General features: G+C 41.7%; 1 protein-coding gene across 1 annotated transcript in view; it reads right to left on the minus strand.

Moving 5' to 3' along the window:
* rsrc1 (arginine/serine-rich coiled-coil 1) overlaps nucleotides 1–27,102 on the minus strand; it is a 241,875-nt gene that overhangs the window by 211,683 nt on the left and 3,090 nt on the right. The window contains exons 2-3 of the mRNA XM_036556107.1: nucleotides 26,000–26,206; nucleotides 17,003–17,122 (exon numbers count right to left, since the gene is read on the minus strand). Of these exons, the coding sequence (XP_036412000.1) occupies nucleotides 17,003–17,122; nucleotides 26,000–26,193 (314 nt within the window). The 5' untranslated portion in view covers nucleotides 26,194–26,206. The remainder of the gene's footprint in view (nucleotides 1–17,002; nucleotides 17,123–25,999; nucleotides 26,207–27,102) is intronic.

Below are 27,102 nucleotides of genomic sequence, written 5' to 3' on the forward strand. Positions count from 1 at the left end.
AAATTTAGTATCGGCCACAAAATGTTAATATTAATCGAGCCCTAAATTTTAGCTCCTTAAAACCATTGTCAGCCACAAAATGTTAGTATCAATCAAGCCCTAGATTTTAGCTCCTTAAAACTGGTATCAGCCACAAAATGTTAGTATCAATCGCGCCCTAAATTTCAGTTGCTTAAAACTAGCAACAGTCTCAAATCTTAATTTTGGACGTCTGCTTTTTCATGACTTTTTTGAGCACAATCATTGCAGGACTCTTAACTTCAGACTCTCCAGCTCACTTCAAAGTACCACTCAATCAACACTAAAACAACAAATGAGGCTGACGGACCTCATGACTGTATGACGGAGCTCTAGGATGACAAAACAGTCATGTTTTCAGAGCAAAGAATGAAATAGCAGAGATGTTCATCACACGCTCAGAAGAGTGATGCTCGCAGGAATCTGCTGATTCGCCACTTTTGCTCCACTAATCACACACGCTGTGTGTGTATGTGTGTGAGTGGATGGCAGCTCATACGTTTCCCAACTTCCTCCAAATCAGTCAGAAGCTCCTCCGCAAGCCTGACAGAATAGAGGAAATAAAAAAAGACTCCAATATCAAGAGAGGGGGAAAGTGTTTCATTATTTTCAGGGGGTGTCATGATTTCAGTCAAGAAGCACATAATCTAGATTTCACTTTTATTAGTGTTCCCTCTCCTTCGCTCTACTTAAATATTACAAGGGTAACTGGAACCATATTTGTTCTGCCAGAAGAGCAGCGGGAGAGACAAGTGCAGCCTTGGATTCGATTAGGCTACAATTTGCTCCAGTGGTGTTTGGGGAGATGATGGTGTCTCTCGTACGCGCTGAGACACATGGTTCTGCTTACAGGCAGCCATCAGCACTTCTACAGGGAAACGGCTCTAGGGACGCTCGCAGCACACTGCTCCACCTGAAACACTTCACATACACGTATCGAAGAAACTGTCCGACATGAAGTCCTCCTCTTGAGACGTCAGCTCGGTTCGAATGGGCAGAAGAGATGCTTTGATACACGCAAAGAATGATGCAGTATAGTGTTTGGTACTGTGAGTGGTAGATGAGCCTAGATGAGCCCCCAAACAGAGATTTCGCATTTGCAATTAGGGCTGGGTATAAATTTTTTTTTATACCAATGTCGATACCTCGACTTCTGGGCTGGGTGTGAGTTAAAGTAAGTGGAAACACCAGTGAGGTCAAAGTTAACATGTTAATAATGCATTCAAATACTGTAAAATCAACAAGCAGCAAACTAAAAAAAGCAACAGCAAAGTGGAAAGTACCAGCTGGACTTAACGTAGTGATATGAGAACAAGAGGCCCACGAAATTAGTTGGGTCATGCAGCCACTGTTGATCTCACTGGACATTAATGATTAAAACTAGAATCGGTTCACATGAAACCTTATTTTCATCCATATACAAGACCAAGCTCAGGTTGAAGTTAAACTATTAAAGATATTAAGTACTTTCTGATAAAGCTTATGTTCTGTCCTCTCATATAGCTATATAAAATTGCACTGCTTTTAAAATGAAAAAAAATCTTCATGTTTGATTAGGTACACAAAATGATGTGATTAACTGTGACTATTTAAATTGATTGACAGCCCTAATGTTTACTAACAGATTGCAGACTAATCAAGAAGTACTGATATTAACAACATGCATACAAAAAAGTGCGTCAGACAGAAAATCAGTAATCTAGATTTCGGAATGACGGACTGCTGAATCACTTAAATTTGTCACTGAATGACACTAAATTATTTTAGTATAGCACAATACTTTGTACTATTTAAGTAATGGTCAGTACCATGATACTCAGTCCTATATGTAACCCACCATTTTCTCCTATGACTAGCTGGGGATTTAGGGAAGCCTTGTGTCTTTTATTTCACGCTTGGTTTGGGAGACACTTTTCTCCTTCTAGCTAGCTGGGTTGTGTTTGCTATTTTGAAGGGGTGTGACTTCTCCAAATCCAAGGTTCGGTTCACACTTTTTCGTGTTTAAATTTTTTTTGGAGGGAGGTGAATTAGAAAATAGGGTAAAAACTTTCTGGATTTCATTAAATCACCAACAATTTAGAACACTAAAGAATATGATACACAGCTTGGTGGAACTTTAAATAGAAAAATAATCTTGTGATTTACATGTGTTATAGTGTAAAATAAACATAAAAAATGAGTTTTGTTACATTAAGAACGTAATGAGAGCTCAACAGGATGCACTAGCAGTGCTGGCGGTGGGTTGGAGTTGGGGAGGGGAGGGGTATCGTACACCCCTATTATTTTGGCCTAACTGTTTCTGAAATTTTAATCTCTCTACACAATAAACAAAAAATAGGAAGCAAACAAAACCTGATCTGACCCTAAACCAGGTCAAAACAATAGATCAAAGGTGTGTGCGTGAGTAATCAAATAATATCTTTGTTCAAATGTTGAACTATTTCTGTAGTTGTGATGCTGCATTGCAGACAGTTAGAGAAAAAATATACAGGTAATTCAGGGAAACGTCAAGGACGTCAGGGAAACATTTACTCTTATTTGCGAAACGTACATGTGGCACGCACACTGAGCAGTGACGAACCCTGGTGAGGAGAGATTCGCGAGTGGGGAATGGCACGTAAATCCCGACCATCGCCGAGGGACGCGAGTTACGGCGGGAGGAGGACGTCAGCCGTGAGAGAGGGGACCATGACGATGACGACAGCCACGACTACAAGAGGCACGAAAGCGGGAAGAGAGTCCCGAGCTTCGCTGCCTGGACCCCGCCCCCTGTTCCGCAGCGAGGCCGCTCCACTCCACCTCACGTTCGATCCAGGCGGACAAGCTGCAGCGCAGGGGCGGTGACGAGGAGGCGGAACAACAAGCTCTAGTTCCCTCACGGCTCAGGTGCTCCTTAATGAAAGCCAGCTGAGGCTGATCTGGCTGGAAGCATGAGGGGAACAGACAGAGAGAGGGAGGGACGAGTAGCAGCGACAGTGACAAAAGACTGAAGAGCTGAAAAGCTTGCGTAAAAAAAAAGGACTGAAAAGTCCAGCTAGTTAAAAGCCACTGAAAAGTGCCCAGCTTAGTGTTGGTTTTGTTTCTGTTCCGTTTATTTGGTATTTGGTGTGAATAAAAGTAAAATGGCTGCTGTGAACGTTTCTCCTGCCTCCAGCGTCTTCCTTGAGCCCAGGGTAGCACATGCCGTGCTACAGTACATTATGCTACCTTCCTACTACAAAACTTAGAATGAGCATATTGTCACGAATTCGCATCCTGATACACAACACCAAGGTTGGGCTACCAAGGACATGACTGAGAAGTGGAGCGGCATCACTGGTTAGGTTAACTATGACCCTTGACATTAACTATGATCAAAAACAATGACAAGAGATTTCTTCTTGTCTCGTTTCACCTTGACAAACTAATGTGTCTGTCATCACGTTTACATTTGAAGAAAACAAAAACCTTAAGTAAAGACACGTCACCCCACCATCTGACGCTGTATTTAGCTCTAGTGTTCGCTCTATGGCTCATCTGAAGGGGCAGCCGCCTCCACCTGTGTCGAGTCTGAAATAGTCCCCTAATCACTAGACCCTACAATCGAAAATCTGGATCAATAAACAGAAGCTATTTCAGAGAACAGAATCTGTGATGGTAATAAACGATTTCGAACACTAAGTCAGGCAGGTTTGTTCATTACCGTGCAACAGTAGGTTCAGTCGCATAAACACTATAAACTTCCAGCAGTCAGTCCGACTGCACACTAGAAGAGCTGACTTCCATCTGTAACAGCTCTGAGGAGAAGACTGTGGCGACGCGGTCATCGTAGCTGGGCTCACTCAGAGAAGTTGCGCCAGAGCCGGTTTATGAGGAGCCTGGCCACTTCCTCTTCTCCCCGTTATATCAAAAAACAGGACTGCTAAATGGCGCCCACGAGTCAGTCCTCAATGAATGGGAGTAAATGGATCTAAACGGCTAAAAACAAAAAGTTAAAATAGTTTCTAATCACTTACCCAGAACGTTTCTTTAATTTTAGAAAGTAGTAGGATGTATTTCAGAGAAACAGAGAAATCTTACCTATATATTTATTTTTTTCTACAGTAAACGGGTTTTGGGCAGCAGAAGGCGGGCATTAGTGCTAGAGAGTGATGACTGATTGGCAAGCAGAGCAGCTCATTGGCTGTTCACGCTCACTGACGTCAAGGACATACATGCAGCGCTGTTTTAAACTCCTATAACTCGAGTTTAAAAGCTCTTAAAAATATAACAGCGATATTAAAATGTTTTATGCTGTTCTGTGTTCAGGAAATGATTGTATTCTTTTACATTAAAAATGTTTAAGCATTTATAAACTATGATTGTTCAAATGCTCCATATCAGCCCATTCTTTGTGGACTCGCTCGGGAGCGCCCTCTAGCATTTGAGAAACCCGAAAGACATTGCAGAGTGGAAGTTCTCCTCTCTACAAGTTCTCTGGTTGTGCGTTAATCTTCAAACCAAACAACTCCGTGCATTATGGGTACCCCCGATCTGCAAGGGTACATTGATTGTTCACTGCTTATTGTGGTGCACTGTGGGATTGCTTGCGTGCACTGAATCTCCTGCACTATTTTTAGAACACCACCAGAAAATGGCAGCACCGGTGCTACCACCTGAAAAAATAAGCACGCATTACACATCAGTTTACCATGTTTGCGTACCTTGAGAAAGAACCACGCTTGGCTTGGAAGAAGATTATGTTACAGGTTACGATATTTTATAACACTTTCATATGATAAAATTTGAATTTGTATTTTCCCTCCCCCACAGTTAACTGAATATCCATTCACTAACCCTCATGTATAAACATCAAAATTAGGCAAAATGTCCTCGTTCACACTAAACAGTAACAACTGTCCGACTCAGACCACAGACGTCAGGGCCTGTTTCAGAGAACTGGAACATTCAGCATTGACTGTGTGCTCAGTCAGTGAGTGCTCAGCTACGGGCAGGGGATGACTCAGAGTCTTGCCACATCACACTGATCTGGAACGATTAGCTCCTCACTGCGAGGCAATCGCTGTTAATTACAGCAAAAAAAAAAAATAACCACTAGCTTGTTAAAAAAACAGTTTAAAATAAAAAAAAAATAATAAAAACTCAAGGCCTTCGTAACTACTTCAGGAAAATGACCTTTCCGGGGGTCAGCGGGGCGCGTTTCTAAGCAACGGATTCGCGGGTAGGGAGGCTCGATGGAACCGGACCCCGGGTCTCCTTCCTCTGCGAGCGGCTGGGCCCCCGCAGTCCCACCGAACGCTGCCTCGCTCGGGCCTGCCAATTAGAAATAATTAGGCAGTCATTGCGGTGGTGAGTCTTTTTAAGTGCATATATAACGACGCAATGATGCTGATTAGCCGGCGCCGAAGCGAGCGGGGGCTCAAACGGCCAGCGAATAATTATGCCAGTGATCACAAAGCCGCCGCGCGCCTCTGTACTTCACCTTAATGCGTTTCAAAACTCCACTTCATTACCGCCCGTAATTAATCCGCCATTAATTGCAGGAAGGGCCCAGTTTACCTCGCTTCGTTTCTAATTATCATCTTATAAATAGTTATGGTTCTAATTAATGTGTTCATTAGGCAGGATATTTTCTCTCAAAGCGGCGCTCGGAGCCAAAGGTTCAGCGCGCTCTCTCAGAAGCCCGGGCAGCCAGAAGGTGAGGCCATTCTGGTAGCGCTGGCTTTCATTTTACTACATTCAACCTCCTAATTGGCATTTAAAACCCAATTTGGAAGAACTTCAAGAAGGCCTTAAATAGGGAGGTAGGAAGGGAAGAATTTCATTTTGTATTCGTATTCCAATAGAAAAAGCTTGAAAAAGCAGAACGTCACGAGAGCAACTTTGAATGGGATAAAATAAACAGCTCATTGTGAATTAGCGGCCAGCCACGTCTTTTCACTCCCAGATTTCGACGGCCTCAATGGGCGCTCACGTGACCGGCTAGGTCCCAGACGAGGCAGGATTGTTCTCTCAAAAAGCGTTCAGATGACATCTAAAATAATTCTAGTCGCTCATAAATTTGACGAAATTAAGACATACAGGGAAGAGTCGCAGCCGCGGGGGAAAATCTAGCATAATGAGGGACCCTGACGCATTCCTCCACAGCATGAAAGGTCAAGGCAAAAACCACCACCCTTAATATTTACTGCGAAGCACCGGCCGGCGGATAATGAGCTACGACGGAGCAACAGCCATGCTTCCTGAATAAAGATCACCAGGCTAGCCTTTGACCAATAAGCCGCCGTTTCTGATGTTCTTTGTGGGATCCTTTTTAGCTTGCCGCTCTCAAAAGAGAAAGAGGCAGAGCATTAGACGTTAGAGTTCTCCTGGCCTCGGGGCATCCGTGTTCCCAAATTACAATATTTATTCATTCCATATTTATGTATTTGGTGGACAAAAGATGCCTCATCCCTGCGTGACTGACACGGGGTCCGATGATACGAGGGGAGGGTAACTGGAGCACAAAAGTATCTTTCGGCCTGGCACCGAGAACAATGCGGGAATCAAATTACAGAATTAATCTCTGCTCGGCTCATGCGGAGGCAAACGGATCCTGAGTGCGCGTATGAGCCTGTTACAAGGCGTACGCACGCACACTAGCGCACATTAACCCGCGTAGGTCCCTCACTGGCTTTATATTTTCTTTGTTGAAATATTTCTCAGCTCATTGAAGTAGGCAGAAAAAGTGCGGCTTTTAATCTTTCATCAATACCACACTAGTGTTTGTAAACAGAAGAGGAGATATTTTATTATGGTTTATACAGATTAAAAGCTACAGAGAAAATGAGGCTACTAACAACCACCTGGAAGACCTGGTAGACACCAAAACTGCCCCTATCAGATAAACAGCACTTAAAGCTTTCATCTTTTTTCATTCTCATCTGAAAACATCCACAGGTGTTTCTATCCATCCTTCCACTGTGAGAAGACGACTCAGCGCTGTGGGTCTGAAAGGATTTGTAGCTGTTCAAGAAGAACCTCACTGAGAAAAGGAGACGGACGCATCAAACAAAGAAGCTGAACAATGGACTGACCACCCCAGTCCAGACCTCAACACCACTGAATGTGTTTGATTACTTCAGAAAATGATCAACCAGCTTCTAAGACTGAACTTTGGAGGTGTGTCTGCAGATTCTTTGAGGAACTGAAAGTATAATAAAGGTAAAGAGTGGACTAATCATTTTAATATCACATTTAGTTGTTGAGGCCTCTGTGTAATTTTCTGTTAAATATTTCTGCTTTTTTATTTTGTGACGAAAAATAATCACCTTGCACTTAATGGCCATTCTGACTGAAAATAAATGAAGGGTGGCATCAGACTTTTGCACAGTACTGTCTATAATAAAATCATTTAAATAGCATATCAAAACAACAGTGACCACTTTAGATCTGCAAGAGTTAATGCATGATGTAATTACCACGTCTGCATTTGTGTACGATAGTGGACAGTACACGTTACTGTTACAGATATTTGTGTCGATAGGTACAGACAGGGTGGAGTTTGATGGCTCTGTGTTTGAGCGTATTTAATGGGCAGCTCTTTGGCGGTGCTGCAGAAACTCTAACCACCCCCCTCACCCAGGGGACAGGGCTTGTTGCTGGATGTGCCTGGAGGAGAGGGAGGGTGGAGGAGGGCCGGGGGGCTTCTTTTGGCAGGCAGAGGGAGCTGCGCTCGCGGCTAGCCGGGGATAAAAGGCCTCTGCCGTGTCACTCACTTACTCTCCTCTTTGGTAAATAAAGGTTTCTGACAACAAAGGCCAGCAGCGTTTGACTAGCCTTTAGTGGAGAGAGATAAATAAAAAAAGACACCACTGTGCACTCTGGATGTAAGGAGGGAGCAAAGAAAGACGGAAAGAAAGAGAGGGAAGAACAAAAAAAAAAAAGACAGAAAAAGAACGAAAGAGTGGCCTCTCAGATCGGGGCGAGTAGAAGCATGTTGATTTTGATAAAATGAAGAACACACACTCCGCCAAAAGCAGGCCAGGCTTCGGCTCCAATCCACAATTTACAAGTCAGTTCACCAGAACGAGGAAACCCGTTAGCATCCTTTTCAGAAATTGGTGAAGCAGGTTAGAGGTCAGAGGGTGATCTTAGCCCCCAGATGAGAAAGACGGCAATGTCAAAGAAAAAATATGATCCTTCCTTTCTTCACACAGGAAAGAGAAGCAATAAAGGTTTTCCTTTCACCTATTTTATGGGAATTTTTTTAAAAACCCACATATATGAATCATTGTACTGAACTGGTTCAAAACACACTTGGGACTTTTCTGTGACCTTATACTAGACTGGGCAATATGACCACATTCATCGTTATCATGATAAATTACTTCACAGTGTGTCTCAATATGCTTTCTTGAACATATCGTGGACATCACCAGTCCTTAAAAACCATGTGTATGATTAAAAAGATAGCATAATTAGTCGTGTTTAATTGGATTTATAGCAGCGCAGTGTGTGAAATGTTGAATGCAAGTAATTGGATTCATAGCTTTTGATAGTATTGTGGCACTGCTTTGTTCCAACTTATCAGATGTCAGAAAAAATAAACACTGTGACATATCATATATTTTTTTGAAATATTATGATTACATTTTGCCATATCACCCACCTCTACTCTATACCCTAAATATGTTTATTGTATGAAAACAAATGATTAAACATTCCATTTAGTCACTACCAAAATAATCATAACGTGACCCAAACTTTATCAGCTGTTTCAGTAGTGACTGTTTCGGTAATGACAATTTTAGATTAAGAAATCTGATAAAGAGGCTGTTTTTTAGCTCAGTAATCAGATTTCTCAGTGCATGTAAACTCTGATTTCTTTCATATTTCTCAGTCTGCTCATGTCTGAAAACAGACCGCTGTACCGGAAATAAGCGAGCAGAGTCGCCGCGAGACGCTGCAAAACACTTTTGGAGCGACGCTGAAATTAAATACATTCTCGACTAGAAGGATTTAAATATTGTTCATCTTCAAAAAAAACACAGGATGAAGTTTGAGTTTTACGTTACGTTCACATCACGTCTTCTTCTGTGAGTTCATTGGCTGGCTGTAAAGCAGAAATCTGATCACTGTCTGACTCATGTAGACCCAGAGTTTCCCATTATCTGATTACTTAAGCGCATGTAAATGTGTTGATTGGATTACTGACAAAATCTGATTTTCTGCAGTTATCGGACTATTGAGAGCATGTAAACACACTCAATGGGGTCTAACTGCTCACCATGTGGCCTTGAGGGACAGGGATGCAGTCTCACTTCCTGCTCTAAAATGCAGGGTTGTGGCTAAAATAGGGCTCTGCCTTTAACTAATTCTGAATAGTCCATGTAACTGGAATGGAAAAGTCTGAAATTTGAGTACCTGGCACCAAAAACACTTAATAAATTTCACAAAAGAAGTGTTTATGCTAGGAAGAGGTGGAAAATTTGTTTATCTGCAAAAAAGAAATGCAAAAATGTTGACATGGCAGGAACAAAAGTCATGTTTTTGGCACTATGTCCTTTCAGAACTGTTTACCGCAGTGGCGTTAGCAGGGGTTGGTGGGTGACAGTCAAGTAGGAAAGCAACTTCAGCCTTTTATGAATCTGGCCACAGAAATTGGGTCCAGATTTGAAAACCTTTGATGTAGGCTACAGAAACCAAAAATCCAGATGCATCACGGCGCATCAAGAATCAGTTTATAACTGCATCTCAACACCTTGAATCAAATTTAATCAAATCACGTCTAGAAATCCCCACCCCATATGAAGGGGCAGTTGTTATTGACAAGAACCACGAATTTTCTACAAGCTCTCTTAAAAGCCCTGTCTCAGCGTATGACCCTCACAGATGCCAGCAGCATTATCTGATTCGTCTCACTCTTTTCCTTCTGCTCCTCCTCCTCTTTCTGTGCGTGATCTCAGAGGCCGGGCCGCTCAGCCATGCCGAGGCTACGGTAAGGAAGCAGAAGGGAAAGTCATCAGGCAGATGTGCTGCACCAACACCTCGTTTCAGCGTGGAGGAGAGAGGCCTATCACTCACACCTTCTGTGATCTGAAACATTCCCTGCACCTCTCTTCCTGTCTTAAGAAAGAAAAGAGCTTGCTCTTGTAAGGACGCACCTGCACTCTGGACCTCACTGAGGGGGAAACCGGGAACCCGGGTCGCGAGATCTGCAGCGGCGCCTGCCATCGTTTTAATTCAAAAGCAGAAACCCAGGGCGCAGCGCGTAATGAAATATTGATCAGTGAGACGTGTGGCCTTGTGTGTTGTGGTTTAGGCAGACAGTTGTCTGGTCTTTGGGGTCAAGTGGTGGATTAGCAACACTGTGGCAGGCTACAACTAACCTCTTAACCTCATTGAGCCTAATTGTGAAAGAGTGGCAGCTGAAATAGCCAATCACTGGTTAGGGCTGCACGATTGTGCTACCTGACCACAATATGCCTTAGAACATATTAAAATGGGAATTCTACCAAAATGTCTGCATAATTCAGTGGTCGAGATGTAAACAGAGTCATTCAGAGTGGTTTGGTGTGAAATGGTTGACTGTAGAGACTCATACTTCTTTACAGTGGCGGTGATAGGAACCAGGGGTCACCATGACTAAAACACTAATATAGTCATTTTATTTACTATCCAAAACCACTAGGGAACCTACATGTGTCTTCTGAGCTGTAAAAAATGGTAAAACTGAGACTTAAATATATTTTTAAAAATTGGTTGCAGGCCAAAATATTATCTTCAAAATATCATAAACAATGTCCCAGGCATCAGCTTCTGTGAGGGAGCTTTTAGAGGTGGACGTCTGGTTCCTATCACCGCCACTGTGAACAATTCTGACTCGGTAAGCTTCTCTAGAACTGAGCATTTCAGACCAAAACATGATTTTATTGGTTAATATTATGTTGCCCCACCCATCGGTGCATGGTGATGTAATTAAATGTCAGAAGACATTTTAGAAGCAGCAAAATTAGCCTCTTAAACGATAAGATATAAGAATGAACATGGTAAAAAAGGGCAATTATAATTTCAGGTGACTTTTATGTCATGTTTGCCCTGAGCTACACAGTTCCAGGATCAACATGGAGTGATGTGGAGTCATCTTTGCCTACTATCCACAAACTACTCCCCTCCCTTGCAGTCCTGCTTGAGGAGAATTTACAATAAACTGTGTTTAAATATAGTTTTTGTGTGACAGCAAGTTAAATCTGAGCTTTATTTAGCTATGCGAACGAGGCTACCTCTACGCACAGACAGGGAGACATATTGAGCAATAGCTTCTTCGCAGCGGCAACCAGGCTGCACGAACTGCCTGGTTTGATCAAAGGGAATAAACATTAATGTCTAATGGGTTATCAGCTACTCTTGTCTGTCGTACATGTTCGGAGGGGGGTAGAGAGAGAGAGACCGTGAGTCTCTACGGGCATCAGTTCTGTTCATCTCATTTTCTGGTATGAACAGGGAGGGGGGGAAAAAACAGCCTATAATGGAGCATTATTCTAATTTTGGTTATTTATTTATTTATTTGTAGTTTTTTCCTTTACACATAAGGGCCACTAAAAGTAATATTCCCTCCCAAACTGCCCTAATCTTCTCTCCAGCAATATTCCCATGCTGCAGTTATTATTCGTATTCCTCTGAATAATATCCACTCCATGGGTCGTTTTCACCCCTCCTCTCTCCCCAACACTCTCTCTCTCTCATCCCACTCTCATATTCCAGATCTCGCATGGCGCTTGCTCATATCCTGTCAGTATATCAATCATGGAGAGCTGTCCACTCAATCCGCCCCTGATTTATCAGTGTGCCTCGTCCCCAACTCCATAACTCGACCCAAACCCTTTTAACACGACAGTGACAGATAGCTGCCCGGAGCGGGGCAACCTGGTCCACTTACCACAGCCCCACAATGACCGCACTCCCTGAAAACTTCTACCGGAGTTCAGACTTCTATCAATAAAGCACTCTTCAAAATACAGGTGACAAAAACAGTTCTTCGGAACGACGCCATGGAACCTGCGGCATCGTGCGAAAGTCAGAGACCGCACTTCATTCGTTCAATTTCCAGTCAAAACAACTAGTGGGAAAAAGCTACTCATTTTTCAGCTTTAGAAATAAAAAAAAGAAAAATATTCAGCAGAAAACTAAACCACAACTAAAGACAATTCCGTTCTTCCGTTCCGTTCTTCCATTTTTTTCTCACTTTCAGTTCCTCAAAGAATCTGCAGACACACCTCCAAAGTTCAGTCTTAGAAGTTGGTTGATCATTTTCTGAATTAATCAATCTCATTCAGTGGTGTTGAGGTCTGGACTCTGGGGTGGTCAGTCCATTGTTCAGCTTCTTTGTTTGATGTGTCCGTCTCCTTTTCTCAGTGAGTCGTCTTCTCACAGTGGAAGGATGGACAGAAACGCCTGTAGATGTTTTCAGATCTGAAGCAGCTTGATTTTCTCCGCTCTCTCAAAGATGAAAGCTTTAAGTGCTGTTTATCTGTTTAGTTCTGGTGTCTACCAGGTCTTCCAGGTGGTTGTTAGGAGTCTCATTTTCTCTGTAGCTTTTAATCAGTTTTTGAACTCCAGTTTTGGGAACTTTTCATTTGACTTTCCTTATGCAAGTGCATTATCTTGTATCTTATCACCTCTAATAACCTGACTGGAAATGAAAACATGAAGGATGGTCTACACAGCACTGCAGGTCTTCAAATCCAGATCTTGAATCTTGGAATTTATAAACGCTTGCTGTTAAGTGACTTGTTGATGACCATTTAGGGTCATACCTACAAGTGACGACAAAATTCAGGACCATAAACTGAATTCAAGGTCTGGATTTGACAACCATGGAAGAACCACTTATATATGTCCAATGAACTTTCCATGGATTTTCTTTGAAACACATAAATAAGACGTATCCTAGAAAGAAACTTATTCAAAGTTTAAAAAACCTCCACATAGTGTAAAGAGTTTAAAACAACTATTTTTTTTTCCCTAAAACCACACATCCAACCCGAGAACCATTTAGGAGTCTTTATTTTGAAGAGTGCATAGTTACAACTGGAAAGGATCTACTCATAAATATAACTTCCTTATGTAATTGACTTGATCTGGGCAGCTGTTAACATGAGGCTTCACTGGGTACTTTACCTCACTGACCTGTAGATATTCTCCAATTACATGTCAGTATTTTAACCCTTTCGAACTCTGTATGTTGGACTGTATGTTGATTCATAATTCCAGTTCCTCACTCTCAGCAACTGATTCACTTTGCTTGAATGGTTCGAATGGTATGACCAATACTATTATATACGTCTTACGACTTCTGACATCTTCAGTGTCCATTCATAAGGCTTGATGATGCACCTGCTCACAATAAACTTTAAATAAAGTTTTTACTTGAACTTAAACTTGAACAGAAATGACAGTTTCCAGTCAATGCAGTCATTTAAAGCTACAAATAAAGCTATCAATAACAAGACAATCCATGCTGCCTGGGTAAAGCTCCTATTAGCCCTCTTTGTCAGTGGGAGGCTAATGAAGATATAGACCCCTTTCCTTTGTGATTGAAATTTCTCCTCCATCTCCTGCAGCCGCACACCAGTAAACAGGGGGCTTTGGCGCGCATACATTACGTGAGCCACCCCACCGTTCTGAAGGATTTAGCCGCCGCGTTCTTCGCTGCTTAATTTACTTACATTTGCAATGTTAATGAAATCAGGATCCTTTTATCGACCGTACACGATGCCCACGGTCTCTCTTCCTGCGTGAGCGTCTGCACGCGCACACGAGAAGGGAAGCCAAAAAAAACAAACATTTCAATAAACAGCGAATGGATAATTATGTTTTAATTGCATTAATTAATCAGCCTAAGTGGCCCCTTATTCTTCCCCGCTCTGAAGGGGGCACAAGGACAGACAGTGCGCTTTGACCCGAGGGTGCTTGGGCCCCTGCTTAATTAATAGAGACAACAAAAAATAATCATAACGTACACTAATAACCGCTGTATTTAGTGTGAGCGAGCAGAGGACAAGCAGCTGGCGAGAGTGAGAGTGTCTCGCAACACAACAGAAGGGCTTTAATGGCAGGCTGTCACAAGCTAATTAGCTAAGCCAGCATTCTGCACCAGTCTAAATGAGGATGGCTGGGGAGAGGGAAGTGTGCCTTCCCACATGGTGCAGCCTACATGTTTCATTTTTTCTTTTCTTTTTCATCATCTTCTTCATTAAACACCCAAATGTGAGCTGGTAATTGCAAACATATTGACTTTTCGGTGAAATAAAACTCTCTTTGGCCTAACAACAGGAATCTCCTTCTGTAATCCCCACCACTTTTCAGCATTTCAAGAGGAAAATTGAATAAAGAATCATAGGCGGATTTTTAGATGCTTTCGTGATTGGCGCGTTAGAGCAGTGCTGCCCAAAGCTGGCCCATTAAGATGTTCAATTCAGTCAGAAAGTTATCCTAATCCCACTCCCTCACCCAATGACAGAAAATAATACATTTACACACCACAACTTACCTAATTCTTCATCTTTGAAATATTTTGGCAACAAACTGCAATGTAATATAAAATTCGTGCAAAACAGTCTCCAGTGATGGCAAAAACATTAAAAAATGTAGTTCATTTACTGATTTATTACATGCAAACCACAGCAAGACACCAGTATCCCCCTTGTAAGCATAGCTAAACATTTAAACATGTTGAGTGGTGTCATATCTCACATTTACATCACATTTATTGTACCAAAATAGGCGGGATTTTTCTGTAAACGTGGCTGTTGAGCTGAGCTGGTTGAACACGCTTGGTGCTGCAGGCCTAGAAAAGCCATCTATGTTATGGTGTGTATTTTAGGACATCCTCAGACCACAGTGTCAGGTCCTAAACATCAGACAAAACAGCTTCAGGTCTCAAACACTGTCAGTCTCAGCTCTCGTACAGTCAGGCTAAGCTAAGCGTCTACAGACACCACAGCGTCAGATGGTGACGTTTGTACGGCATTTATAGTCTTTACTAAATTCAAGATGACAGTATACTACAATCACAACTTCTATAAAGCTGCATTATTATTATTACAAAGTTAATTAATTCAATTAAGCATAAGCTTCAGCTCATACGCCATCACTGCAGTTGCTCCAGCATCTGCTTTAGAGTTAGGAAACGTCTCAAAATTAACAAGTGAAAAGTGGTGTTAGTAGCAGTCGTAGTATCTCTGCAACTTGCTGATGTTTCTGGACACATCATAAGTGATGTTCCTGGAAATAACGGCAGATATTATTACAGACATAATAATAATAATAATAATAATAATACTTTTCTTCCAGTTATTTTCTGAAAGACTCTAACTCTGAAGCGGACGTGGGAGAAAAAAAGGGCTGCAGGTGTTTTCACGACTGAACCTGACCTCAGTCCTTCACAAAACTAAACACTAAACCGCCCTCACAGCACACAGGCTCTTAAAGAGGGACTGCAAGTCTCTAAGCACTGGATCACCTGCTTAACTACTAATGACATAATTGAGCACAGCTGATGCACAGACTGAGAGACGGTGCTGATGAACAGACTGAGAGACGGACTGAGACGATGAAAAAGGCACCAAGCGAGCCGTGCTGAGCTGTGCTGAGCTCTGGCTCCCTCTTGCCAAAGACTGAACGATCAGTTTTAAGCCAAGAACTCGAGTCTTACCAGCTTTAATATTACTGTTGTCAGAAGAAGACCTCGTATCTCCATTTTTGACATAATTTGAAAATGCCTGTTACCCTTCACATTGTATGTAAATTTCATGATGAATGAACTAAAAGAAATGACCCAAAATTACTTGGAAAAAATGTCTGGTTCCATTAAAAGTAAAGTAGGTTTTTTTCCTTTTTCTGTAAAGTTACCATTTTGGAGATATGAGGTTTTATTCTGGCAACAGCGATAATTTTAATTTTTTAATTTTTCCTACCTATTTACCCCCAAATGGCCTCATAGGGTTAAGATCATCTGTCACAGAGATTTGTCACTCACTGATAGTGAAGTGATCTCAGAATTAAAATGTGGGAACTGGGCTAAATCTCTCTCCACTTTGCCAAGGGCAGTAATTAACCTATTATTTGTGTAATTGGTTAAGCTATTGAGTGTTGTTCCAATTAACTGACTTGTCTAACTACCAGAAGACGTGTTGTGCTTTCGGTTTAAACATTTTAAACAGTGCGAAATCTCATATCTATCAGTAATATCAGAAAATGAACTATTTATTTGAGAAGGAAAACAATATTTTAATATAAGATAAGGTAATGAAATTTTCCTCCATGATTCATTTCGATTGGACCATTCGTCCCAAAGTGTTGAAACAACAAAAAGGGAAGCTGGGATTTTTAAATTACACATCACTCACCTAGTTATAGCTATATAAACCATTTTAGCAATAACAACACTGATTATAAAGAGCTAAAAATTCTGACAACCAACAATGTTGATTTAGTTTGTTATTTATTTTGTAGATTTTCGGTTCATTCTTCAATAGTTTTAGTTAAGCAGTGCTTTACTGACTGGTATGACAGTTATCAACTGTCACACTTTTAACTGCAAGGAACCACTGATTTTTCATAAAATTCTACATTTAGTGTGAAATGCTCCGTTCTTGAGAAACTTACCGATTCAGAACAGTTCACGGTGGTGGTGATAGGAACCAGACGTCCATCTCGAAAAGCTCCCTCACAGAAAGTTATTACATGAAATGGTTATGAATTCACTGCCTGATGTCTTGTTTTGTGAGAGTTTTGGTTCAAAATGTATTTTAATCCCTTTATTTTAATTCATTCATGGCGGAGTGGTACATGCATGGCGCTGTACAGCAAAACATTTTTATCAGAATGATCGTGTGAATTATAAGAGCTTAATAAATCTTTATAAGGAGCTTTTAAAGACGCATCAACATTAACATTGTCTCAATGCCGTTTGTTGTTGCAGTCCTCCTGCCGGCTGGTGTTGGTGGAAGTTTCTCCTTACCTCCTTCGGCTGCGGGAGCGAGACCTCCGGGATCTGTGGCTCCGCCCCTTGTCAGTGCTGCGGCTCCGCCTCCTGTGGCTGGAACCTCTGGATGAGCTGCTGCTAGACCGGTGCCTTCGCCTGCAGAAACGGAGGAAAACATCACGTCACATCCTGAACGCACGCATACAGACGGCGTATTCATGGAACTAATCTTGCATTAATCAACAAAGCGCTTTCGTATTAACTGTAACACTGAATATTCAAAGCTTTGCAATCCTCACCGAAGTCCAGGGTTGTTTACATTTCATAATCATCTGATATTCCAAACTGATCGTCCTCTGGAAGAGCCAAATGTTCAGGCAATGTTTGACTACTGTGCTAAAACATCTGCGTCTAACTTACTGCAGAAATTAAATGTCATATTTCACAGTAATGGTAATCCATGTGGATTTGGTCTCAATTTCTACATTTTGTAAATAGACAATAAAAAAAAAATCAGTTCTCATTTCAGTTCATTCCTTGTTTAGCTAATTAGTTTTTCATTAACTTAAATCAGGTGTGCTGCTGATGGAACTGAAGAGGAGCAAAACCTTGTGTTCTAACCAGCTCACATCATTTTTTTTTTGTAGCAATTCTCATCACTTTTTACACTTTTATATCAATGCTTATTTATTATTTATACATTATTGTTTATTTTTTATTTTTGTTTAAATAAATAAATGTTTATTTCTTTCTTGTAGTTGTTTTACATGCAAACGTTCAGACAAACAGTTGTAAACAATGTTCCAGGCAGCTAATAATTTTGCACAGAACTGTATAGTCAACAGCATCGGCAACAACATACTGTATAGCAAGGGTTTCAATACAGTATTGAAAAATCGATATTAACTTTTCACATAAGTGATCAAGTTGTAAAACTATCTCCAATTCACCCCCTCTCCCATCTGAGCATCAGTCATTTCCCGTCTTCATGGAAACCGTTGTCAATGATCAACACTTGGCGTCTGGGTGCAGCCAGTCAGAGTAAAGTGGGCGGGTCAGGGGCAGGGCATGAGTGGGGGCACACCCACTTAAATGACTGAGGTTTTTCTTCAACGCCAGGGCAGATGATTGAAAAAGTTCTACTGGATCTGAGCCAAAACAATCTGTGCAGTATAGAATCAGAGCTCTGCAGAATCAAGACATTCAACACATGATATATCAACCAACAAAACAAATCTTGACCTCGGAATCAAAAATCAGATCAAATCTGAAAATATGTGTGTCATAATAAGAGTAAACAACAACAACGGTTCAGTTCTGTCTGGTCAGCAGTGTTGTTACTATAAATGTGGGTGTGCATGAGTACTTTAACCGCTCAAGGTGCTACCATTTACATATGGAAATCAGTTTCCGTGTATGTGTTATGTTTCATCACAGGAAGAGGAAATATAGAGGCTAGAGATTTCCTTAAATGTCAAACTCATGTTTTAACAAAATATAACATCAGCAATGAGCACCATACTTTTGACCAGCACCAAAAATCTATGGATCTAATGTAAAAAGCATATATAATCTAAAAAAAAAATCTATAAAATCTAATCTGAAAGGTTTTATATCGAAAAATCTTTTTTGATCTTCATTTGTTTGTCTTTTTCCACTGAGTCTTGCTGTTATTGTGTTTCTGTTTAATTTGTTTTTTTCCTTTTCCATCTTAGAGAGCCATATTTCATCCTTTTAAACATTTGTTGTACATTTAAAAGTAAGTGTATCTGTAACTGTATAAGTGCAAAAAAAAGAAAACAATTCTGTGCCTTAATTTGAGAGTTTTTGCCAGGGTCACATTTGTAAGGACGTATTTCAGAAGGTGAAAAGAGTGTGGACCATCCAGCCCACCTTTGTCCTTTATTATAGCTAGACTAACTATTCTAGCTGAGTTTAGCTGAGTCCAGGAACAGTGATGAATTTTCCTTCGCTACAGTTAACTGAACGTCTATTCACGAACTCTTAACTTATCCTCCATCCATCCATCATCTAAACCGCTTATCCTTCTGGGTCGCGGTGGGGTGCTGGAGCCTATCCCAGCTGTCATTGGGAGGAAGGCAGGATACACCCTGGACAGGTCGCCAGTCCATCGCAGCTTAACTTATCCTCAATTACCGAAATTAGTCTGAATGTATATCACTACTTACAATACACTGATCAGGCATAACATTATGACCACCCCCTTGTTTCTACATTAATTGTCCATTTTATCAGCTCCACTTACTATATAGGTGCACTTTGTAGTTGTAATTACAGACTGTAGTCCATCTGTTTCTCTGCATACTTTGTTAGCCCCCTTTTACCTTGTTCTTCAGTGGTCAGGACCCCCATGGACCCTCACAGAGCAGGTATTATTTGGGTGATGGATCATTCTCAGCACTGCCGTAACACTGGTGGTGATGTGTTAGTGTGTTGCGCTGGTGTGAGTGGATCAGACACTGGAGATTTTAAACACTGTGTCCACTCATTGGCCACTCTATTAGACACTCCTACCTTGTCAGTCCAGCTTGCAGATGTAGAGTCAGAGATGATAGCTCATCTGCTGCTGTTTGTGTTGGTCATCCTCTAGTCCTTCATCAGTGGTCACAGGACGCTGCCCACAGGACGCTGTTGGCTAGATGTATTTGGCTGGTGGACTATTCTCAGTCCAGCAGTGACACTGAGGTGTTTAAAAACTCCAGCAGCACTGCTGTGTCTGATCCACTCGTACCAGCGCAACACACACTTAACACATCACCACCACGTCAGTGTTACTGCAGTGCTGAGAATGATCCACCACCCAAATAGTACCTGCTCTGTGAGGGTCCATGGGGGTCCTGACCACTGAAGAACAGGGTAAAAGGGGGCTAACAAAGTATGCAGAGAAACAGATGGACTACAGTCTGTAATTGTAGAACTACAAAGTGCACCTATATAGTAAGTGGAGCTGATAAAATGGCCAACGAGCATGGAAACAAGGAGGTGGTCATAATGTTATGCCTGATCGGTGTACACAGCAGTAGTTTTGAATTCACTTATGAAGATCAGACATAAACACCAGATAAAATGATGGGAGATGATTTGAGCACCTGAACAGAGGTCATGATCCTGAACTGTCCATACGGGCCCATCAGCAGGAATGACTCACCGCGCCTCGTTTAGAAAGGCTGACATCACTCCTATAGACGAGCAGGACCCCATCCCCTGCCCCCCCAATCCATTATTCTCCATTATTTCAACTAATGAACTCTTACAGTCACTCACTCACCCTCCCCCCTGCCCCTCTCTCTCTCTCTCTCTCTCGCTCTCTCTCTCTCTCCTCCAGCTGTCTACTTCCCTATTCTCTGCCTTCGCCTGATTCTCTTGGTCTTCCCATGGCCGCTTCTCAAACTCCCAACTTAAAACAGCAGGCCTGCTCCCCGCGCCCATGAATAAATAAAACTGTTTATCTTATTTTTTTCTAAAGAAATAAAACCACAATTTGGTTTATTTGCCTAATTAAATTCCCTACCTCATACAGTAGGCTTCAGTGCCGGTGGCAGGCGAGCTGGACGGGCCGTCCCAGCGAGCGCATCACCGCGTCGGAGGGCAAAGCGGCAGAGACAGGCCCGGCTCAGGGCGGGTAAACGCCTGGGCCGCGGCGCCTCTCCTCCGGCGCTGCCTTTAAGACCCGAGCGGCGCTTTTTATCTCCTCCGCTAGCGAGCAACTTCATTCTGTTTGTAAACTCACAGCTCAAAGGCTGCTCTGAAGGCTAGCGCGTACAGGGGGTTGGGGTAGGGGGGGTGTTGGAGCATTTAAATGCGCCTCACTCCCAGACAGTTTGAGTAATATTCATTATTAAAAGTCTTTTCTTTCTTCTGAGCCCACTCTTGCTTTATGTTCACCCCCCCTCAATCCTATCGCTCACTTGTGCTTAAAGCTAAAAGAATAGTGACTGCTCTACCGGGAGATGGGCAAGAGAGAGGGGTGAAAAAAAGGAAAGAAAGAAAGAAAGCAAAGAAAACCACTACAAATAACACAAACGCTGCACTATCAAAACAAATTTGTAACACTTGCGGTACTTAAGAACAAGGTTTGCACTACTGTGCCAGGAAAACACAAAGAATCAGTCTAGATGGTCTGCCCCAAGCTTTCTTACTCTCTCTCTCTCTCTTTCTGTCTCTCTCTCACTCTCTCGCTCACAAACACGAACACTTTTCACTGTCTGATGGAGCAAAACAGACAACTGCATTAATCTAAACAGTATCATTTGTAGTAAAGGTGTAACGATGCACACAATTTAGAAATCAGTACGATGGAATACAGCGGGGTCTCGATTCTGCTAATAATGTTTAGGTTCATATGTGATTGTTTCCATTTTAAGTTTATTAGATTCATCACTATAAATGTACAATATTAGATGCATTAGAACTGCCCAGTGAAATTTACTGGCTACACTGGCTCGAGTTAACATGCTGGCTGTGAGGTAAAACGCTAAAATTTACAATAACACAATTTGATACAATACAATGAGTGCATTTACATGCACTTAATAATCCGATCATTTATAGATTTCTACAGTTATCCGATTATTCAAACAGTAGTGTAAACAGCACACTCTGAGTTCTTAGATCGGGTTAAAGCCTAGAAATCTGATTAAGAAGTCAGCTGGCTGGATTTGAGCTCAGTTTTGGGGTTTTTCAGTGCATGTGAACTCTTACTCTGATTTCTTTCGTTTTTCTCAGTCTGTGCATGTGTGAAAACAGAACGCTATACCAGAAACAGCAACCAACATTTAACACAGCACCCGCAAGATGCCAATAAAACACTTTTGGAGCGATGCTCAAACCAGAAGCACAGATTTAAGCTTTACAATGCCTCGAGTTGCTGGCTGTGAGCTAAAATGATAAAATGCCCTATTACAATAATACAGTATGATATGAGTGCATTTACATTCACTTAATAATCATTAATCATGATCATTACCAGATTTCTGCAGTTTTCTAATTATTCAAGCATCAGTGTAAACAGCACACTCTGATTTCTTAAATCAGATTAAGGCCTAGAAATCTGATTAAGAAGTCTGATAAAGAGGCTGGATTTGAGCTTAGCAAAATCCAGCAAGCAGCGTTTAACACAACACCTGTGAGACGGTGTTACGTGCCCCTGTGATGTTATCTAGGGGTAAAGGGGAAGTAACATGGAGTATGTGATGAGGGGTCGAAGGGAGAGACACGGACAATGGGAGCATCACATTTAGACGATGCTTTACTTTTCAAAGTGTACACATGCACGTTTAAAGGTTTTGTAGTGAAATGAGACAAAGAGACATAGGACAGTTGACAATAAGACATCCAGCTAGACAACATCAATAAGACGAACTGGTAACAGGCTAACAAGATTAATCTATAAAGCTCAATGTCAACAAAGAGTTAAAGAGGTAAAACGTAACAGGCGGCAAAAGAACACTTCTGAAGCGTCGCTGAAACCAGCTATAAAAATTTGTAGTTTGTATTTTTACTGGTGAAAATTTTATTCTCACTGGTAAAAAATGTTTCCTCCCTTAAAATGAATAGGGAAACTCTGAATTATCAATGGGGAAACTATGAATTATCAATAGTAAAAATAAAATTTTGACTAGTATGAAATAAATGTTTTCTAGTGCAAATTAAATTTTCACGTGAAAAAAGGACTAAAAGCTAAAACGGCTTGCCCTACATACAAAGGGTAGAGGACATGAGAGCAGATATGAGCTTTGTGTGCTCTTTTATAATCTCTAACAATGTCAAATCACTGAAAATGATCAGTGACCTTTACTGACTCCTTTGGTACCAAACCAGGTCCTTCAGTCTAACACCAAGTGGGCAGTAGAATACAGGGAACACAAGAACCGTTCAATCCAAACCATGTCATTCAATTTCAATCCTCACATTCTCTGATCCATTCCTTCCTGTTCCACACCAATGCAGTCGCAACGATTTCCCATCACATATAATGCACACTGACCAAATGGCATGAATAATTGAACTGTGACAGTTGGCCCTGAGTGACTGCATGAAAGAGTGAGCGGGTGTAAGAGTTAGGGATGTGTATGAGTACTCGAGTACTCAGTCAGATGTGCGTTGTGTCAGAAGCTACAATCCAAAGCCAAGGCTGCAGCCGAGGTAGTGCGGGTCCTCAGCAGGACTGCCCTATGAAGACTCCTCCTTAGTAGCTTGTCAGTCACACAAATGGATCAGTCCTAACGAGTATGCGTGGTGACGTTGACCAGAGCAGCACAAGACAGGTGAGGGAACTGGTGAGAGAAACTGGAGCCCGTTGCGTTGAGTTTGTTGTTTTTTCATTTCTCCAAGGAGATGGAGGAGATGTTCTTATGTAGTACGATAAACTACATAAATACAAATACGTCTGATTAAAATATGATACATGGATACAACGACATGAACAACTTACATTTTATAACAAGCTCTGCTCCAACGGCTGTTTTGTTTTTTCTCCTTCACGTTGTTCGTATGCAGAGAACTGTGGGTAACCAAATGCCTGGAAGGAAACATCTGATGTGTCCTTAAAATCACTCCAAACATAGACTGCATTTCTAGGCTGTATACGAAAAGTCCTTCACTTTGGAAAGGCCTGCTATGATGTAGCGGCCGAGAAACGCAGCCTACCTCAGCTGCAGCCAAGGCTTTGGAATGCAGCTAGTATCTGAATACTGAAATTGACTATTCAGGCATTCGTTGCAGAGCACATAACCTAGCAATTAAATGAAATGTCTTTTTTTTCCCAAAGAGGACAACAAGGCGTGATAGTTTTTCTTGCATTTGCAAATTGATATGAACATTTTACTGAATATTGCTACTAAGAAACATTAATGCTGTAACGTAAGCACATTGTTATGGCTACACTGTAAAGTTTGTGATAGAAGTCAGAGACAGTGTGACAGTATCGCTAAATACTGTGTCTGATGTTCGCCAAGTCCAAAAACAAGGAATAGATATTGTCTGAGTGCTGGTCCTGTTATCAAAAGATCATGAGTTTGGTCCCCAGTGACGCCACGGTCATCCATAACCGGGTCTTCTCTCTCTGGGTGGGTAGGGTGGTCCTCCCTCTCCCCCATCACTCAGTAGATGCATTCCAAAGCCCAGGCTACAGCCAAGGTAGGCTGCATTTCTTGGCAACGTCTTAGCAGGCCATTCCAAAGTGAAGGATCCTTCGTATACAGCCCAGAAATGCAGCCTACTTTCGGAGTGATTTCAAGGACACATCAGATGTTTCCTTTCAGGCCTTTGGTTACCGACGGTTCTCTGCGCACGAACGACACGAAGGAGAAAAAAAAAACCCAGCACTACGAAAATGGCAGAAAACGAAGCCGTTGGAACAGAGCTTGAATTCGTCTTCGTTATCTTATAAAGTGTAAAATGACTGATTAATTTGTCCAAAGCAAGCAAGCAAAGTTTATTTATATAGCGCTTTTTACAATAGGTGTTGTCACAAAGCAGCTTTACAGAAAAATCAGCATTACAGAAAGAAAAATCCGGGTCCAAGCCCCCATGAGCGACGCCTGTGGCGACAGTGGCAAGGAAAAACTCCCTAAGAGCAAGAGTAACAAATCTTGAGAGGAACCAAGACTCAGAAGGAGAACCCATCCTCTTCTGGTCGACACCGGATAGCAAACATTGTTAGTATAAAGTATTATAGTACAAATCCGGGAAAACAGGTGGAGCAATGGTTAATTTGATTAGTTTTAGATTATGCAGCGGCAGCAGCAGCAGCATCATCGGGAGATATATCATATTATCGTCCATATACCATATTTTATTTAGAAGTATTTGTATGTATGTAGTTTATCATATTACATAAGAACATCTTCAATCAATGCAACAGGCTCCATTTTCTCACACCAGTTCCCTCAGGAGTTTGGCGCTGCTCTGGTGATGTCACCACGCAGCCTCGTTAGGACTGCTCCATTTGTGTGACCAATAGGCTACTAAGGAGGAGTCTTCATAGGACAGTCCTACCGAGGATCCACACTACCTCAGCTGCAGCCTCGGCTTTGGAACGCAGCTAGTGTGATGCTAGCCAACATGAGCTTCTGTTACCTGATGTAATCTGTCACAAACATGTTCTCAAGTTAGTTAGTAACAGACAGCTAATGTTAGTTACGGTTACTAATGTAAAAAAGGTCAAATAAAACTAAAGCGCAATAAACTGAGAGTTAAGAATATTGTGTCAGCGCTTCGTGCTGTTTTTCCAGAGTGTCGCTGTTTCCAGTTTCAGTTTAATTTTCAAACGCTTTAGCCGAGCGCACTAACGTTATTCCTTCTAACAAACAGACACACGTTCAGCTCCGTCTCCTCATTATTCACCACCATCACTGTAATACTGTATCTAACGAGTTTTTGTCAAACATTAACACACAAAGGTAATAAGAGGGACGGTAGAGATCGTGTGTGCAGTGTCTGAGTTTTTAAAAAAACGCTGTTTAAAAAAAACTCACAAGTCAAAGCACCGTTTTCAATATAGTTAAACATAGCGTCATTATTCTAGTTATAGTGAACTGTGCTGCCTGTCACTGCATAAAACAATAGAAACAGACTAAAACAGAAGTTAAGACTCTCTGGGGTTTATCTTAAAGTTAAGAAAATATTTAGGATATTTTGGCAACTAAATAAGATCAGATTATAGACTTAAGAACTGTTGTTCAGTAATGGCTTCTGTCCTAACTTTAGTCTTAACTGAAGTTGCCATGACAACAAAGCAGATAAGATATGATCTCAGACTTAAGAATTTTCTGTAATATGGCCCCAGATTTGCTTCTGTAATATGAATTTGTGAAAAATCTTATCTTGACCTGTCAGATCTTAAGTTAAGACAAAAAGACAGGACGTTTCTGTAATACGGCCCCAGGTTCAGTACCTGTACTCAGGTACGGTACCTTACTTAACCATAACAATCCTCCAAGTGACGTCATCTCCTACACAGTTTTAGTTATTCTTGTCTGCAGATGTGATTAGACAGCTCTCAGACTCTACCTCCTGTCTCGGTCCCTGTCTCTCTCTCGCTCTCGGTCTCTGGAGCGGGAGCGACTTCTCCTGCTGGAGTGTTTGCTGCGGCTCGTCACTCTGCTCCCTGATGAGCTGGAGGAGGAGGATGAGGAGCGCCGTCTGTGCTTCCTCTTTCTCCGACTGCGGCTGTCATCCTCGCTGTCTGAAGAACGCCGGCCCATGTTCACTCAGTCTCTGGAGCGAAAGGAGGAATGAGAGGAGAAGAATTAAGCAAATCAGCCAAATAAGGGTAAACCTCGAAGAAATTGCTTAAAACTGTGCTGTGATATTGTTTTTCAGTTTTAACAATATTTTGGTGGCACGTTTGATAATGAGCGTAATATTCTTGATTAAAATCCCAAAGAACAGCAATGAGCTGTTGCCAAATGGTTTGTTTTCATTTTGTTTTTTTATTTCATTCCATGCATTTTACTCCTGTCAGGACCTGTACGACGGCGTTTTAGGGCCACTGTTAATAAAAATAAAAATAGTAGACCTCGAGAATAAAGTCATAATATTTCGAGAATAAAGTCATAATATTTCGGAAAAAAAAAGTCGTACTATTTCAAGAAGAAAAAAGTCGTAATATTTAGAGAAAAAAGACGTAGAATTACGACATTAAAGTGGCATTAATGCCAGAAAGGGCTCAATATTGTGGCTTTGCAAAGGGAAGGCAGCACCTCCCTCGTGTTAAATGAGGGGCGTTGAGTTGGTGGAGTTACACTTTCATATCGATTTCACACATAAAGAAATACTCAGTCTCCCTGTTTCTCCTGCACATCAGCACCAGCCTGTTATTAGTATAAGAAAACAGCTGAAACGGCTGAGCAGGAAACTGTGTTTATCTAGAATAAAGAGCCAGACGGACTCGGAGGAAACTGTCTGTCTGTTTTGTTCAAGGAGAATCTCAGGCAGGGTCGTCTACACGGCTATCGGGGCTACATCTCCACGCCATTCAAAGAGGGCATGAAGTTCCACAGACAGCAAGAATGATAATCAAAATGATCCACAAGGAGACAGGAGTGAGTGGAACTCCGGCGCCAGTACAGCAACTGAGGCCCCAACGCGTTATGGCAGCCCCCCTACAGTTA

Source organism: Colossoma macropomum, unplaced genomic scaffold, assembly GCF_904425465.1.
Source record: "Colossoma macropomum unplaced genomic scaffold, Colossoma_macropomum, whole genome shotgun sequence".
Classification (NCBI taxonomy): domain Eukaryota; kingdom Metazoa; phylum Chordata; class Actinopteri; order Characiformes; family Serrasalmidae; genus Colossoma; species Colossoma macropomum.